The sequence below is a fragment of the Eulemur rufifrons genome, chromosome 6 (genome assembly GCF_041146395.1).
Source record: "Eulemur rufifrons isolate Redbay chromosome 6, OSU_ERuf_1, whole genome shotgun sequence".
NCBI classification, from domain to species: Eukaryota; Metazoa; Chordata; class Mammalia; order Primates; family Lemuridae; genus Eulemur; species Eulemur rufifrons.
Genome location: NC_090988.1, coordinates 91,407,510 through 91,425,048, shown reverse-complemented (window position 1 = coordinate 91,425,048; position 17,539 = coordinate 91,407,510). Strand labels below are relative to the sequence as shown.

The 17,539-nt window shown below is 35.2% G+C and overlaps 2 protein-coding genes across 2 annotated transcripts; both read right to left on the bottom strand.

Moving 5' to 3' along the window:
• Positions 1-3,686: 3,686 nt before the first annotated feature.
• On the bottom strand, positions 3,687-4,625 carry LOC138384446 (olfactory receptor 4A16-like). The gene has a single exon (XM_069469948.1). The coding sequence runs from the start codon at positions 4,614-4,616 to the stop codon at positions 3,687-3,689; it is 930 nt and encodes a 309-aa protein (XP_069326049.1). The 5' UTR covers positions 4,617-4,625.
• Positions 4,626-14,310: 9,685 nt separating this feature from the next.
• Positions 14,311-15,240, bottom strand: LOC138384445 (olfactory receptor 4C6-like). Its single transcript, XM_069469947.1, has one exon. The coding sequence runs from the start codon at positions 15,238-15,240 to the stop codon at positions 14,311-14,313; it is 930 nt and encodes a 309-aa protein (XP_069326048.1).
• Positions 15,241-17,539: the final 2,299 nt, after the last annotated feature.

Sequence of the window (17,539 nt, the reverse complement as noted above, 5' to 3'; positions counted from 1 at the left end):
GCCAGACATGGTGGCACATGCCTGTAGTCCCAGCTACTCGGGAGGCTGAGGCAGGAGGATTGCTTAATCCCAGGAGTTTGAGGTTGCTGTGAGCTAGGCTGATGCCATGGCACTCTAGCCGGGCAGCAGAGTGAGACTCTTTAAAAAAAAAAAAATAGGAAAACATCGTAAAAAGTCTTGAGTCATCTGAAAGCTTTTTATATATAAAATCTAGCACTTAAAAATAACAAAGTATAGGAGAAGACAAGGCCTGGTTGAAAGGCAAAAGCAACAGAAAAAGACATAAATGATTCAAATAATAAAAAGCAAGCATTTTAAAATAACTTAGTATGTACAAAAATTAAAACTCAAGACAGATAATAAATTTGAAAGCTATAATAAAATATCTAACAACTGAAATTAAAGACTCAACGATTGGATTTAACAGCATATTAGAAACCGATAAATAGAGGATTAGTAAATTAGAGTAAAGATTAGAAAAAATATGCAGACCAATGTTGAGAGCAAATTTCTTTTGGGTAGATACCCAGTAATTGGATTGCTGGATCGAATGGTAGGTTTCCTTTTATTAGTAGGTCTCTGAAGAATCTCCATACTGCTTTCATAGTGGCTGCACCAGTTTACATTACCATCAACTGTGTATAAGTGTTCCTATTTCACTGCATCTATGCCAACATCTATTGTTTTCTGACTTTTTAATAATTACAACGATTAATTTTATTTAAAAAAATAAATGAGTAAATGTCACCTCTTTACATAAAACAGAACTCAATAGTCAGAGCCTTACCAAAAAAAAAATCTTAAATAAGAGACTAAACAAAGGTAAAAATAAAATAGTAGAATAAACTACGTAAACCCTGCCCAAAAGAATAATTTCTTTACTAATATCAGACAAAAATAGACTGCAAAACAGGATTGAGAACTAGATTACCCTAAAGAAAGAAACAGAAAAATCAGCAATAATGTGAGATTTCTAGCTCAACCCACAGTAAAGGTGAGACTATGTACCCAAAAACATTCATAAAGATATTTAAGATTTAAACAACACCATTAACAAACGTCCCCTACTGATACAGGAGAAGAATGCGTCTAGCAGCTGTAAATTCACATTCTTCTCAAGTGCACATGGAACATTTTTCAAAATCAATCACATGCTGTTCCATAAAGCATTTCTCAACAAATTTCAAAGATTAATAATCATAAGGTATGTCTCTGAACATGAAGAATATAAGCTAGAAAATAAAAACCTCAAATTAGCCAGATAATTTCTGTATGTTTGAAAATTAAGCAAATAACTTCTAAAGAACCCATTGGCAAAATAAATAACAATAGAAGTTAGAAAATATTTTGAGCTTAATGATGAAGATATAACATATTAAAGCTTGTAAAAGTCAGCCAAAATCTTCCTGGCATTTATTAGCAAAAATATCAAGCATCTTACAATATCAGATTTTGGTGAAGATGTAGAGTAATGGGAGTGCTATGCTCTGCTGGTAGGAGTGTAACTCATACCACAGCATTAGGGGAAACTGCAGCCATCTGTAAAAGTGAACATATAAACATTCTACTTAACACAAAAGAATTTCTTTCAGGATGTCCATAGCAATACTGTGTGCAATATAAAAACCTGGAAACAACCCAAACGGTCCCTGATTGAATGATTACATAACGTGTAGTATAGTCACACAATGTGTAATACAAGCCGGGGAAATGATGCAACTGAGGCAACGTGCACCAACGTGACCAAATATTAGAAAGCTAACATTGCAGATAAAAGTAAAATTCAGAAAATCATGTACGTAAATGTAATTTAATGAAGGTAAGGAATAATAAAATCTACATGATATAGTTTAAGGATAAATTTAGTGTTGGTATTACCTTGGGGGAAATGCAGAGAAACAGCATCAGGGAGGTACACACATGTAGCTTCAATTACATTGATAATATTTTAGGTAAGAAGCTATACAATTTATGAATAAATTCCATATATTATAAGATATGAATAAAATACTTCTGTTACTTTATTTTATTATTTTAAAAATATTTTATTACTCGCCCACCTAGGCCCCTTTCAGGGCAGTTTTATTGGTGCCATTTGAGAAAGGTCGCTTTCATCAGCCCCCAAGCCTTTGCCTTCCCTTTCTAAGAATGCAGTTGTTTCCTGGTCCTGGCCCCATGGGCAACAACAGGCCTTGCTCTGATGCTGCCACAAAACCCACATGTGAGGGTCTGAGTGCAAGTCTGTGTCCAGCTCTGGGAAGCAGAGGGAAGGTGGAAAGTTGCGTGTGTGCAGAAGCAGAGCAGAGCCCTGGCTAGAGATGTGTGGGCAAGGTGAGCCGGCCCCATGTGCACCTGGTTACTGGTTAAAATAATAAGACTGTTAAAATCTGTTTTCATCTAGTAAATTAAATTTGTACTTTACGTCTCTAGATTCACTGATACTCCTGTCTGCTTCTGCTCCTTTGTATCCTCTGACTAACGTAGAACATGAGGACTATAGGCAACAAAATTGTACTAGATTTGCAATTTATGCTAAAGGAGTTCATTTCAGCTGCTCTTTTCACAAAAACAAAAAAATAGGTAACCATGTAAGATGATAGATATGTTCATTTGCTTCACTGTAGAAACCATTTTTACTGATTATGTGTATCCCATAACACCATGTTGTATAACTTAAACATGCATAATAAAATTTATTTGTTAAAAATGTAAATTTTTACAAAGCATAGATAACATTACATATTGCAATAAGAGCAATTTTATATTATTCCTGGTTTCTGATATTCCAAGATGGCTGCTGTTTAATAAAATCTTTTTTCTTTATGAAATTGAAAGAACAATTATTTATACCACAACAAATCATTTTTAAGTACGTAAGTATTTAAATTGAAACTAACATTTAGAGAAACACATTGCTTATGAAAACTAATATAATTCTTTACCAACATCTTCAGCATCATGAAGACAAAATAAGAAGGTTTATTGAAGAATGGCAAAAATGCACATATAGCTAGTGAGAAAATTCACAAAGAGAAATCAAAGTGAAGTATCTATATTGTAATTAAGAACTAGAATATGTTTTCTTGATCATCCACATTCCAGCCAACAAAATTGTCCATTGATAGTTTCTCTAAACACAGTATTATCTGTCAACCAAATGTCCTGAACTAGAAATGGATAGACACTAACCTGAGGAACAGAAGTAATCTTAAGACAAAATGAATAGAACAGCTATAGAGAGCTGCTTTGTTGATAGAATAATGAACATTAAAACTTAAAATCCATTATTTTGGCCCTAGAAATTTGTTCTCAATGTTAGCCAAATTGCTTTCTCATGAATGTGAGTGATAGCATATTTTCAAAAGCAGCTTGTTTTTCCCCTTTGAAAAGAATAAAGCACTTTCTTCTAGGTCCCATTTCAATATAAACTAAGAAAAATAAAGTTACAAGGTGAGCTTAGTTTTATTTTTACTTATAGTAGGGTACTTGTGCCTTTTATTTATCCTATAGAATTTTTACATTTGATTCTAGTCTCAAAGGATAATTTATTCCACTTTTCTGATGATGTTGTATATATAAAGAGAAGCATTCCTAGAGAATCCATTGAATTGACTACATATCCATTGTTAGAATTTACTGTCTGTAGCCTTAGACCTGGTAATACACATGTTCAGTGTGGAAGACATTCATATTCTATCTATAGTTAACTTTTTACACCAGAGTTTTTCCATAGCATTTTTCATCTCTGAATTTCTCAAGGTATATATTAAAGGATTCAACATGGGAGTGATAATTGTATAAAATACAGTTATGAGTTTATCGATAGGAAAGTTGGAGACAGGTCTAACATACATGAAAATACAGGGAACAAAAAAGAGGACAACCACGGTGATGTGGGAACTGCAGGTAGACAGGGCTTTACGCCTCCCTTCCTGACTGTAACTTTTAAGGGAGCTTAGAATGACTCCATAGGAGATGAGTAGAAGGGTAAAGGTGACCATGCACATGGCTCCACCATTGGCAACCACAGTCAGACCTATAACGTAGGTGTCAGTGCACGCAAGTTCCAATAACGGGTACATGTCACAGGCGAAGTGGTCAATGACATTGGGGCCACAGAAGGGGAGACTGTACACAAAGACAATTTGGACCACAGAGTGCACGAAACCACCACCCCAGGCCACCACCAACAAAAGGATGCAAACCCGTCGATTCATGATGGTCAAATAGTGCAGAGGCTTACAGATGGCCACGTAGCGATCATAGGCCATTGCCACCAGAAGGAAGACCTCAGCTCCACCAAACAAGTGTTCTATAAACAGCTGGCCCATGCATGCTAAGACGGAAATCGTCTTTTTATCACAGAGTAGGTCTACAAGCAATTTGGGTGAAGTGGCAGTGGAATAAGCAGCATCCATGAGTGACAGGGAGGCCAGGAAGAAGTACATTGGGGAGCCCAAGGAGGGGCTGCTGATAACAGTCACCACGATGAGCAGGTTGCCCACCATCGTCACAATGTATATGAGTAAAAACATGACAAATAATGCTTTTTGCACATCAGGATCCTGAGTGAGGCCCAGGAGGACAAATTCTGTCACATTGTTACTCTCTCCCATTCAGTCTTCTGTAGGGCTTGTATCAGAGCTGAGAGCTCAGGAGACCAGCACCTGTAATGAAATGGTGAACAGGACTATGAACACACCCACGATGTCACGGAGCATACCTTCATCATCATACCTTCAACAGTGGTTTATGCACAATGATCATTTAGTAAGTGTCCGGTGAGTTCTTCTTCTAAAGTTCACACTAGACCTTCCTTTAACAACTCCATTTTCCTCAGTTCATATTGTTTTGCTCCTACAAGTAAAAGTTTCTATCTCTAAGTATTAGTGGGTATTTTATACAGAAGAATCGTTAAAGGCCCAACAATCATCCATACATTTATTAACTCCTTATGTAAAATATGTTATTTCTTGGCTTGTATATCAGCTATAAAGAACAGGGAAAGTGTTCTGGCTCTCAAGAAAGTTACTCTCTTGTGGTGACAATAAACTTTAAATAAATAAATTGGCATAGAGTCGGTCCTTTGAATTTGTAGCTGTTGTGGTATCTTTACAATATCATCTGTGTGGCACCAAACATATCAACCTCTTCTGAAATACCTCACTCAATGCTATGGCAATCACTGTCATACATTTGATACCTCATGCCTGAAAGGGTATTCTGTCTTCATGAATCTCTCATTAAATACCAAGAGATTGGACTGGGAACTGTATTAAATAACTACAAAGTTATTTAGGACATTATTTATTGGTCTGACTCTTACTGTCTACTTTTTAGGAAGCTGTTATTCTCTTCATTTCCTCTTTACCTATAGGACAATTCCTATCACACTCACATACACTATCCTGATATTCAGCAATTAATTTTGAAGTGAACTGAACTAACTCATGGCTATCACCAACCAGCACATTTACAGCTAGTAGTTTTTTTCAAAACTCTTGGGGTGAGCTAGGTAGTGAGGGAGGAGAAAATAGACACTGAAAAGTGAGGTAAAGATCAGTGGGACAGGGGTTTATTTATAATGCTTTTTAGCCATTGAGAATGCTCAAAAATAGAACTTCAGTGTCCAGATTCCAAAAAGAAGAAACTCAACGAGAATTCCAAGTTCAATGTAAGAAGACATGGGTTTGAGACATTTTCTAAATGTAATCACAAGCCTGTCTTGTTTTGCCCCTTGGAAAATAATGGGATTGAACCAAACAGTTTCAGAATCTTTTCTATTGGAACTATCTATGATACTATCAGTGCAGCCCTACTTTATTCTACTCTGCTGACTTTGTTTCCATTTTTCTTATTTTTTATAATAAAATAGCAATTTCCCAGATTGTCACTGTTCCTTGCAAAATGTAAGCCAGTGGCAAATAGGATTTGATCATTGAGCAAATAATGACTCTAAGTTTCTCATCACAGTGTGCTTATTTAAGATCCTAGACATTCTTGGAGAGACAGAGCACAGCACAGCAGTGAATAATGTGGACTCTGGAGCCACCCTGCCTCTGCCACAACCCCAGCATCACCACTTACTATGCGACTTTTAGCCACTTAATAAAACTCTCTGTCCTTCAGTGTCATCGTTTTTAGAATGAGGATACTCGTAATGAGGATAACCCTCTTAGGGTGGTTGTTGTATTACAACAAAGTTAAGTGCATGGCACTTGGTAAAGCCTCTATAAATGAGAGCTATTATTAGTGTTCTGGAATTCATCACTGTGAACATTCAATCAGAACAAATCATCTGGATCTTGGTTAACTTGAAAAGAATTATAGAAATAGTCTAAGGTAAAATGAATAGTTCACCCATACTCATTAATTTCTTTCTGGGAATACAATAAAATTGTATATCTTAGGAATTACCTCCCTAATTATATATGAGTAGTAATTATACCTGTGCTGGGATGGACTTTGGCATCAAGTATGCAGAATAGTAGGGGGAAAGCTGCATAGCAGAAAATGAAAGAAAGGAAAGATCAAATCGGGAAACAGAGAAATTATAGCTAATAAATGAATGTCCACAAATAATATGAATATTAATGTGATAATTAAGTGAGGTTTGTTTTCGTTTAAAAATCTTCAGAAAGATTTCTTTCAGGGAAGAAGTACTAGTGGGAGCCTAATCTCCTGAGGGTCCCTGCGGATACACAGGAGGCTTCATGGGGCAGCCATAACAAATAAACACAGACCAGATCCTAGTAAAAATTCCAAAAGAAAAATCATTGATTTCCTAAAGTTTCTAGATCTGATGGTTAAGGACAAAGTTAAAGAACAGAGAAGAATGGGACAAGTATAGATACAAACCCCAAATTTTTGGTTATTCATTTGTGAGGAATATTACAGAATTAATACAACTCTCATGTGCACAAGAGGATTCCATTTACAGGGATTTGGCAGTGTGGGACGTCATGTGTATGAGGAGTTTGAGCTCTGCCTAGAAACCAGCTGTGATGAACATTGTACGCGTCTCATTCACATAATTCAGGAGTTCTGTCAATTTTGAAGCTATAGACTGATAATGGCATAACTGTCAAAAAAAATAACTGTATAAGATAGTCTTGTATCCAATTCTCTTTTATTATCCACACCTCACTTTCTGCAAGGTTTAGTGCCTTTTCTCACTTTAATCACCAATGACAGATTTCACCAGGATAAATCTTCTATTGGGCAATTTTACTATTAATATTTACTTGTAAAATAGGGTACATAAACTATCCTCTGAAGTTTAAGTCATCAAAGAGTTAATACTTTAAAAGCCATATGGTAGTATTACTAGTCTTTCAACTTAATAAGTGAGCACACTTATAGAATATGAATAATTTAACATAGATTCTTAAGAACGTGACATTTTTAAAAGATAAATTCCCATATTAACAAAAATACTCTCTGTAGTATGTTAAAATTATAGTCTTATAAATATTTCTAAATGACAGTAGACAAGTACTTCCCTGGGAAATTGTTTCTTCATATATAAACATATCTGCAGGGACAACTTTAAGATTCCTACATAAATGCCAATATCTTGGTTCTAGAACGTAATAAGCATTTTTTCCTTTACACTCTAACATGTTTGGTATGATATGCAATTTTAAATTCTGTAATTTAAATATATCTAAAGTAATTCTACAGCTTTGTTAATACATCATGTAAAATATCATATCCAAAAAACTGAGATTATAAACCGTGGGTTTATGTGTTATGCACGTAATGTGCAATGTGTTTCTCTTTGTATTTGGCAAAATGGAAAACAAACACCTATCAGGCTGTACATTAAAATGAAATACATTTTGTATATTCTGATTAATTTCTGTGTTTTGCTAGCTTAATTTTTCCAATTCAGATTTCTCCAGTGAAAACATATGATATTTAAGACGTTGGTATATTTCAACACATCACAGGAATTTTCAATGAGTATCCTGTGACAATTGTTTCAAGAACTCACTTCTTGGGTCTTGTCTTTGGTCTGGGAAAATCAATGCTTCTTTCACTGACTGTAACTGTAGATACCTCGTGCATCCATGTGTGATCATACAACACAGGGTAATATGTGGATGATGAGTGAAGTTAGAAATTGTTCCAAGTGGCTACAGTTTCTATATTTCCACACAGACTTCCCATTATCTCATTCTTTCACAGATGTAGAAGTATCCAAAAAGATGCCTAAAACATAAAGACAAGACACTTAAACATAGTATCAATATTTACTGTACCAACATAGTTGAATATTCTCACCTGATGAGAAAATTCATTCATAGAAAAACAGAGATGCTATGTTTGCCTGACTATGTAAAAATTGACCTAATTAGTGGAAATTAACATGGCCAGCCTCATTATTTGGTGGCACGAATAAACAACAAATTTATCAACACTAAACTTGGTTACTGAATTTTTCTCTTCTCAGTTTTGAAGAAGCAACCAAAAAGCACTTTACTTTCAGCATTATCATAACATTCATGTGCTTAGCTATTAATTTCGGTATCTAACAAGGCAAATGCTGGGATGTAACTTCTTGGAAAAGCTAATGATAGAGCATTCTTACAGGCAGAAGAAAAAATCTTTAGTTTTTCAGTCTTTCAAGTAGCATACCTGTATGACCATTGCTTTCCTTATTAAAAGCATCTCCCTATATGCCCCCAGTCTCATCCGAGGAAATGGAGACCTTCTGCAAATTTCTGCAAGCAATGATGGATATTAGAAGAAAACATGACACTTAGAGGACTAGATACCAACTGAATACATATCAAACTTGGGAAGAAAATTGAGTTTTCAGAAATCTCTTGAGTTATTTTATCAGGAAAATAATTCTTCCATTTATATGGCTCTGTTGCACATCTTTACCTCATCATATGTTTAGTTAAATATTGGATCTCTGTGCCATAAGGGCCTTAGATAAAGAGTCACATAAACACCTATCTGAACCAGCCAAAGATCTTTATCATGTAATGGCCTCCAGTAAAAGTTGGCAGATTTCAATTTAGCTAATAATTTGACTGCATCCAGCCACTGCACATGTCCTATGTATTATTTCTAAAACTTAAAGACCAAATCTAAGCACTGTGCCTCTCTTAGTGGTAAGTGCTAAAAGATGCACAAATATTTCAATTCTGAAGAACTACCTGATGTGATCAAAGTTCCAAAATATGACTCCAAGATGAAGTACTAATATATGCATAAGGTATCATTCTCTACATCCCTTCCAGTTGAATTCAAACAACTACTAATGCTCTCTGCTTATGTGGCAAAAGTGTTTGCCAGAATAGATGAAGCCAACAAGTGACTAGAATCTGAATTTATTTACTCCAATAAAAAATGCATCGAAAATATTAACTGATGGAAATGTTGCCTCAAAACATGCCATAATCCATGGTAATTCTCTGTAACCAATATCTATTGCCAAACTAGAAAGTTAAATATAGATATAGCAAAAATGTTTCATTTTACCCCAAATCTCCAAATAAGAACAACCAGAGGAGCTAGAAAAATGTAATATGCATGAGCTTGAAACCATTTATAAAACTAACAAGGTACAAAGGATCTGTGGTACCAATATTTTGAAGGAAACCCAGAGAGCTAAATTCTGCAAGTGGGGTCTCTTTTCTCTATAAATATGGAATAATCCTAAAATCCACAAATGAAAGACTGAAAAGTTGGGAGGAAACTTCTATACATGCTTTACCCCGAGGGACAAGAAATTCAAGGTCTACCAAGGAGAAGAGTCCTTTTTTAACAGCCAGGCTTTCATCTGAGACCATTTGAGGGCTTTACTCTTGGAGTGGGGGAGAATAGACCATAGAGTGGTCCTCAAAGGAAATCAAGCCCAGCTTGAATCATCTAATTTCTTGATTGGATTAATGTTATCTGAGATGTTTACTTCTCTAATTCTGGCTGCCAGCTAGAAACACAGGAAATCCTTTCTTAAAAAAGAAAACATCAGAAAAGTCTTGAATTGTATGACAATATTTTATATACAAAATCTGGCACTTAAAAATAACAAAGTATAGGAGAAGACAAGGCCTGATTGAAAGGCAAGAGCAATAAAAACAGACATAGATGATTCAAATAATAAAAAACAAGCATTTTAAAATAAGCTTAGTATGTACAAAAAATTAAAGAAACAAGATGGATAGTACATTTGTAAACTCAAATATATTAACTGAAATTAAAAGCTCAACGATTGGCTTTAATAGCAGACTAGAAACTGATAAATAGAGACTTAGTGAATTAAGAGAAATATTAGAAAAAAATATACAGACCAATGTTGAGAGCAATAAAGTAAATGCAGAAAATAGTATAAAAGAGGTATAAAGGACACAGTGCTAAACTGTACTGTACATTTAGTGTAATTACAATTCCTGAAAGAGAACAGAAAGGGAATAGGGTAGCCAAAATATTTGAAAAGATATAGCCAAAAATTTTCTAAAACTGTTGAAAGACATTAAGCTGTACATTCATAGGGTGTTAAAAGTTGCATGAAGAATAAATTTTAAAAGGGTAAATAGAAAAAGTAAAGCATAATGAGACCAAAATACAAAGAGAGACTATTGAGGACACAGTGCATTCAAGAATATAGCAGTAAGACCGACAACTTATTTCTTAAAAAGAAGTGGTAAAAACCAGAAGATGAAGGAAATAGATCTTCATGGCACTAACTGGAAATATATGTGCACATAGAACTAAATATCAATTTTAAAATATTATAGAAACTTAAGCAAAATGTAGAGATTTTCCTGACCAAATGAAAAAAAACAAATAAATACTTAGAGATTCTGTGACCAGCCAGATGATACTATATAGACCTCTGAAGACTGATCTTCAGGAAAATGGAAAAAGCTCTGAAATTTAAATAAGGAAATGCAGGAAAGAATGAAGACTATGAGAAAGAAGAAATATGGGAGTAAATTAAAAAAATGAATATTAAATATAGGTAATATTTATAAATATAAAACCAATCGGAAGATGGTAAATTAAAATCAAAGATATGATTAATTCTTTTTATTTCAAAAAGTTTACAAGGGACAAATGTTTTTTGTTACCTGGATGAGTTGAATCATGCTGAAGTCAGGACTTTCAGTGTACCTGTCACCAGAATAGTGTGCGTTGTACCTGACGGGGAGCTTTTTTTCCCTCCCGCCTTCCTAGTTTTCAATGTCCATGACACCACTTTATGACCATGTATATCTCGTTTAGTGCCCACTTATAAGTGAGAATGTGCGGTATTTATTTTTTCCTTCCTGAGACACTTCACTTAGGATAATGGTCTGTAGTTCCACCCACGTTTCTGCAAAAGACATTATTCCATTCCTTCTAATAGCTGAGTGGTATTCCATGGTACACATACATATCACATTTTCTTTATCAACTTGTCAGTTGATAGGCACGCACGCTGGTTCCATTTCTTTGCAATTGTGAATTGTGCTGCAATAAACATTTGAGTGCAGGTGTCTTTTTTATAAAATGACTTCTTTTCCTTTGGGTAGATACCCCATAATTGGATTCCTGGATTGAAATGTAGGTCTACTTTTATTAATAGTTCTCTGAGGAATCTCCACATTGCGCTCCATAGTGGCTGTACTAGTTTACATTACCATCAACTGTGTATAATGTTCCCATTTCACTGCATCCATGCCAAAATCTTCTGTTTTTTCACTTTTTAATATTTATAATGATTAATTTTATTTTTAAAAATAAATAAATTCTCCATATTAAAAAAAGAACTTAATTGTAAGAGCCTAACAAGCGAAATTTCTTAAATAAGAAGACAAAAAAGGTAGAAATAAAATAGTAGAATAAACAACATAAACCCTGACCAAAAGAACAGTTTCTTTACTAGTATCAGGCAGACCTAGACTTCAAGACAAGAAGCACTACCAGGGATCAATTTTTTGTAATAGCAAAAGGTCAGTAGAAGGAAGATATGGCAATTATAAATTGGTATGCACCTAAAAACATAGCTTCACTGAACTTTTAAAAAATAGATTGACCTAAAAAGAGAAATAGACAAATCAGCAATAATACAAGATTTTAGCTCAACTCTCAGTAAAGGCAAAACTATGCACAGAAAAATATTCATAATATTATTTAAGCTTTAAACACCACCACTAAAAATTTTCACGTATTGACTTCAGAGAAGAATGTATCCAACAGCTGTAAAATCCATATTCTTCTTCAATTGCACAGGGAACATTTAAAAAAAATCAAGCACATGCTGGTCCACAAAGCAATTCTCAACACATTTCAAAGAATTAGAATTATAATCATAAAATATGTCTCTGAACATCAAGAATATAAACTAAAAAACATTACACTAAAAGCCCTGACTTAAGCATTGTAAAAGATATGCACGTGACAAAAACATTTGTACCCCCTTAATATTTTGAAATAAAAAAAAAATTGCCAAGACTTACTTGTGGAAAAGTACTTAATAAAAAAGAGAAGCACCCCATTTAATGAGAACTAATTTTAATCATCCACAGAAAAGTGAACAAACTGGCAACTGACTCTAAATTATAGGATCATGTCAGAAAAACTTTCAACTATACAATAAGAAACATAAACCTAAAACTAATATTAAGCTGTTTATTTGATTGACATTTGTCAAGTTATTAATCCTCACATATACAAATATAAGATTAAGGGCATCACTCTAAGTTCCATTTCAATGTTTTTATTATATGATTATAATAAAAAATCATCATAAGATTTCAACAAAGATCCAAATAATCACATTATTATTGAATTTTCTTCTGTGTTGATAAGTGAAAAAAATAAAGAAATGTAAATTCAAGATGGCTACCATAATCTGAAATATTTTAAGGAGGTATTGTGCTGTTTGCTCTACAATTGAAAATTAAAGGACACAAGAAGGTAGCTACAAAATCTTTATTTTATTTTATTTAAAAATTATATTTATTTATTCATTTATTTTTAGCTATAAAATCTCTCCATGCCATGTGGTACAACTCCTCTACAGCACAAAAGTTAGAGTCTACCTGTGTTATGAAAGCATTTTTGACCTTGGGTCATTTTGAAGAGGTGATAACAACATTCATTCTCTTTGGGGCTTTGTGGAAGGCTCGAACCTTAGATGTATTCATAATCTGATACCTTGCTACATTTCTCTAACCTCTTCTACTTTTTACTTGGATCATTATGTTCCACCCACACTGGTCTTTTAGGGTTTCTTGAAAATACCGTGGTAGTTTTGCATGAGAGTTTTCTCTTTCTAGATTCTTCACTCTACTGATCTGTATATGTATATTTTCTTCTGATCAGTTTTTCAATTATTGATGCTGTTCATTATTAAACTTATTAATTAACATATTTAATAACTTTTCCTAAGGAAATATGAAAAGAATATAAAATCGGGTGAAATGTCACCTACTTAGAGAATCCTTCTCTGTCTACTCACTATGAAGTATCCTCTAAAATATAATCCTAGCCCTCCATTAACTCATTCTTAATAATCACTTTCTGACTTTTTTGTTTATTTTAAATTAAATTAAATTAATGGCTGTCTCATTTTCTTCCCTAACCATCTAAATTTGGCTATTTGGAAAACAAAAGCTCTTGTATTCTATAATTATAAAACAAATGCTTATTGAAAACCTAATAGGTGCCAAGCATAAATAAAACAAAAGTCCTTCCCTCATTGACATCATTCTGGAGAAGGAGATGGAAAGTAGCAGAAGTCAAATGGTAATTATACAAAGGTAATTATACTTTTGGTCATTGTTACTAGGAAAATGAAGATGTTAAGATAGAGAATAATGGCAGGAATGGAAGAAATTTGAATAGAGTCATGGAGGGGAAAGACTTCTCTGAGAAAATGCGACTTAATCTAACTACTGCTGGAAATTAGAGAGAAACAACCAGCTGCAGAGTGTGAGGGCTAATTTTCAGGTAGAGAGAAGCAAAAGCACTGAGGTGGGGAAGGGCTTGTGTACTTCTAAAGCTGATGCTTAGGGAGGGAGCGGGTGAGGGCTCCAGATGTGTTTGCAGAGGTGGAGGCAGCAGCAAGATGATCAGGGAATCCTAGGACAAGACTAGGAGACTCTGAGGCAATGGGAACTGAGGACAAGTATAAAGCAGGAGAGTATCATAATCTCTAAACTGTAAATAATCTGAATCATAAATCAGAGTCTATAGTTTTAAAAGCTGTCCCTGGCTGCCAGGGAGAATACACAGGTTTAGTTCTCACTCATTTCTGAAAGAAAGACTTCTGCTTAGGGGAAACACACAATGTTCTCAGCATGACAGTTACTTGCCAACCAAAGTCTCTGGTTTCATCCAAAGTTTCTTCATGGCAGTTTTCACCTCTGCATTCCTCAGGGTGTAGATCAAAGGATTTAACATGGGTGCAATGATTGCATCAGACACAGACATTGCCTTGTCAATGGGGTAAGTGACCACAGGCCTCATGTACATGAAAATACACGGCACGAAGAACAACACAACCACCGTGAGGTGGGAGCCACAGGTGGAGAAGGCTTTGCGCTGCCCTTCAGAGCTGCGAGACTTCAGGGAACATAGGATGACCGTGTAGGAGGCAATTAGGATAAGGAAGATGGCCATACACATCACCCCACTGTTGAGGGTGATTAAGAGGCCCAGGACAAAGGTATCCATGCAGGCAAGTGCCAGCAACTGAAACAAATCACATACAAAGTGATTTATGATATTAGGACCACAAAAGGGTATTTGATACATGAAGAGGAGCTGTATTGCGGCATGAATAAATCCCCCCACCCAGGCCCCTCCCACCATCAGGCGGCACACCCTAGGACGCATGATGCTGGTGTAGTGCAGGGGCTTACAAATGGCCACGTAGCGGTCATAGGCCATCACAATGAGCAGGATGATGCCCACACCACCAAAGAAATGCCCCGCAAAGAGCTGAGTCATGCAGCCTTCAAGGGAGATGGTAGCGCTCTCAGAGAGGGAGTCCACAATCATCTTGGGGGTGATGACAGAAGAGAAGATGACATCCGAAATGGACAAGAAGGTAAGAAAAAAATACATAGGTGATCTCAGACTCTGACTTGTGATTATGGTGACCAAGATGAGTAGATTTCCCAACACTGTGGCCACATACATGATTAAAAACATGGCAGAGGATATTTTCCGCAGCTCTGGGTTCTCTATAAAGCCCAGAAGAATGAATTTTGTCACATTGCTTTGATTTTCCATTTATCAGGTGCTCACATGAGTTCCAGATGAGAGTTGAGAATCCTAAAAAAAAATCAACATATGATTTGTAATTAGTGACTAGTTGGCTTCCTGTATTTCCAGGACCTCGTGGAAACTGCTGTTTTTTATTAATTTATTCGCCATCCAAACCTTTGGCTTTTAAGAATGGGATAAATAAAGAATTTAAAAAACAGATACTTCATTAATACAAGGTTTCCCCAAACCTTTTCTTCTTTCTTTCTAAATTTTTATTCCGTGTGCAATGGCTTTCTCTCCCTCCTTCTCCTACCTTTATGATTGTTACCATTAATGGCCAACTTTTTGAGCACCTGCCTCATATTGGGGGAAATTCCTCATTCCAGGCACAAGAATAATTCCATAATTAGTTTTATTTTACATATAAAAAGTCTGACTATCATAGAGTTTAGGAAACTTGACCAAGGTTGCATAGCTAGTGAGCAGTGAAGCCAGAACATGGACCATATTTTCTGATTCCAGAATCAGTGTCCTCAAACATCAATATTGCTTCTTCAGCAAGTATGCTGTTAGGCTATCATTCTCCAATGACTTTATATACTTTATAGTTTATAAATATACTTTATAACTTATAAATATAAATATGCTTTGTAATTTATAACTACTTTATAATTATCCCATTTTATCTTAAAAACAAGCTGGTAAAGAGAATTATTCTTTTGTGCCTTTTTTCAAAAAAAATAAGATAATTCTTTTGTAATTTTGCACTTCACTTCTACATTTTAAATGATCACATACCTAAAAGTAATGATTATGTAATCTCTGGTTAATATATTGTTTAATGATGAAGATTGCAAACCATGATGGTCCAGCAAAAACCCAGATCCCCAATATAAATGGTGTGAACCTGAGTCAGTCCAGGTCATTCCTTTCAGTTTCCTTTGTCCTCTAAATGGAGCAAAGGATTCTGAGCATAAGAATGACAACAACTAAACAATTAGCTTTTGGGTTGACTGTGTTGCTGGGCACTGTGCCAAGTATGTTAGATATATTACCTCATTTAAACCTTAGGATATCATATGAGGTAGGTGCCTGTACTGCTCCCATTGTAAAGAAAAACTGAAGCCTTGAGAAGTTAAATCTCTTGCATAATATTATATAATTATTTTGTTGTGGAGCTGGCACTTTGATCACACAACTCAAATTCTTACCTACTGTTTTCCACCACAGAAGAGAAGAGATTACGTGATATTCAAGGGGAGTTACTGCTGCAACCAAGAGGAAAGCTGCAATGAAACATGTCTCATATTACTGGGGAGTTTTTAAGCACAGACTAGATGCCATTTCTTAGGCATTTTTCAAAAGGCATAGCTTCACATTGATATTTGAATTATACCACTCTGTGGATGCTAAAAGGTCATCCTTGCTTTCAATAACCCACTCCACCCCCACCCCTTATACAAAATGCAAAGTAGCCTCAGCAGACTGTGGACCTGCCATATGTTACTTAATCTCATCCTCCCACTCCTAGCCAACAGCTGAGGTCTTTCTTGCAACAGCTCTTGTGAAGTAAAAAGCGTGCTGGCTCAGGAGTCAGGAAATGAGTAGTAGGTTTTATTCCGGGTTGGGTGGCTAGCATAATCTGTTATTTGGATGTGTTACTAGCATCTCTCAGCCTCAGTTTCCTCACCTGCAGTATAAGGATGAGTCACTAGATGAATGGTAACAGGAGTGACTCTGTGCTCTTGAAACACAAACATTCAGTTCTTATTGGCATTAATTAATTACTCCTCTAAGATTTCCTTAAGGAAATATATATATATATATATATATATATGATCTTTTCCCAATAAATGCCTGAGTACCTAGATAGCATATGAAGCTCTATGAGAACTCAACTAGACAATTAGATTTATCATGGAAGAACTTCAAAACAATCCTTTAATACATATTTTCTGAGTCCATTTGTCTTTTTATATAACTAACAACTAGTTAGTGGGAGTGTAACTAAGTCCAATAGAATTTTGCAGGGTAGAAGTGGCAATAATATTGTAATTTTTAAAACTGTGGTCTGCAATAACTTATTAGTGTCTGCCCAGCACTCCTAAGTTACCTCTATTATCAACATCACTAAACCACCAGCATCATCACCACCATCAGCACCACTGTCACCAGTACCATCATCATCAAGGCCACCGTTACTACAGCCATTCCTGTAAAGTAGATCCACTTACAACTAAACTTAGTAGTTATGTTTTGACACAAAGACAATATAAAAATTGAACCCATTCCTAAATTAAAACCATCACTCCAACGTGGTATT

Excerpts from the sequence above, each read along its gene's own strand:
- LOC138384445 (XM_069469947.1), bottom strand. The coding sequence starts at position 15,240 with ATGGAAAATCAAAGCAATGTGACAAAATTCATTCTTCTGGGCTTTATA.
- LOC138384446 (XM_069469948.1), bottom strand. The coding sequence starts at position 4,616 with ATGGGAGAGAGTAACAATGTGACAGAATTTGTCCTCCTGGGCCTCACT.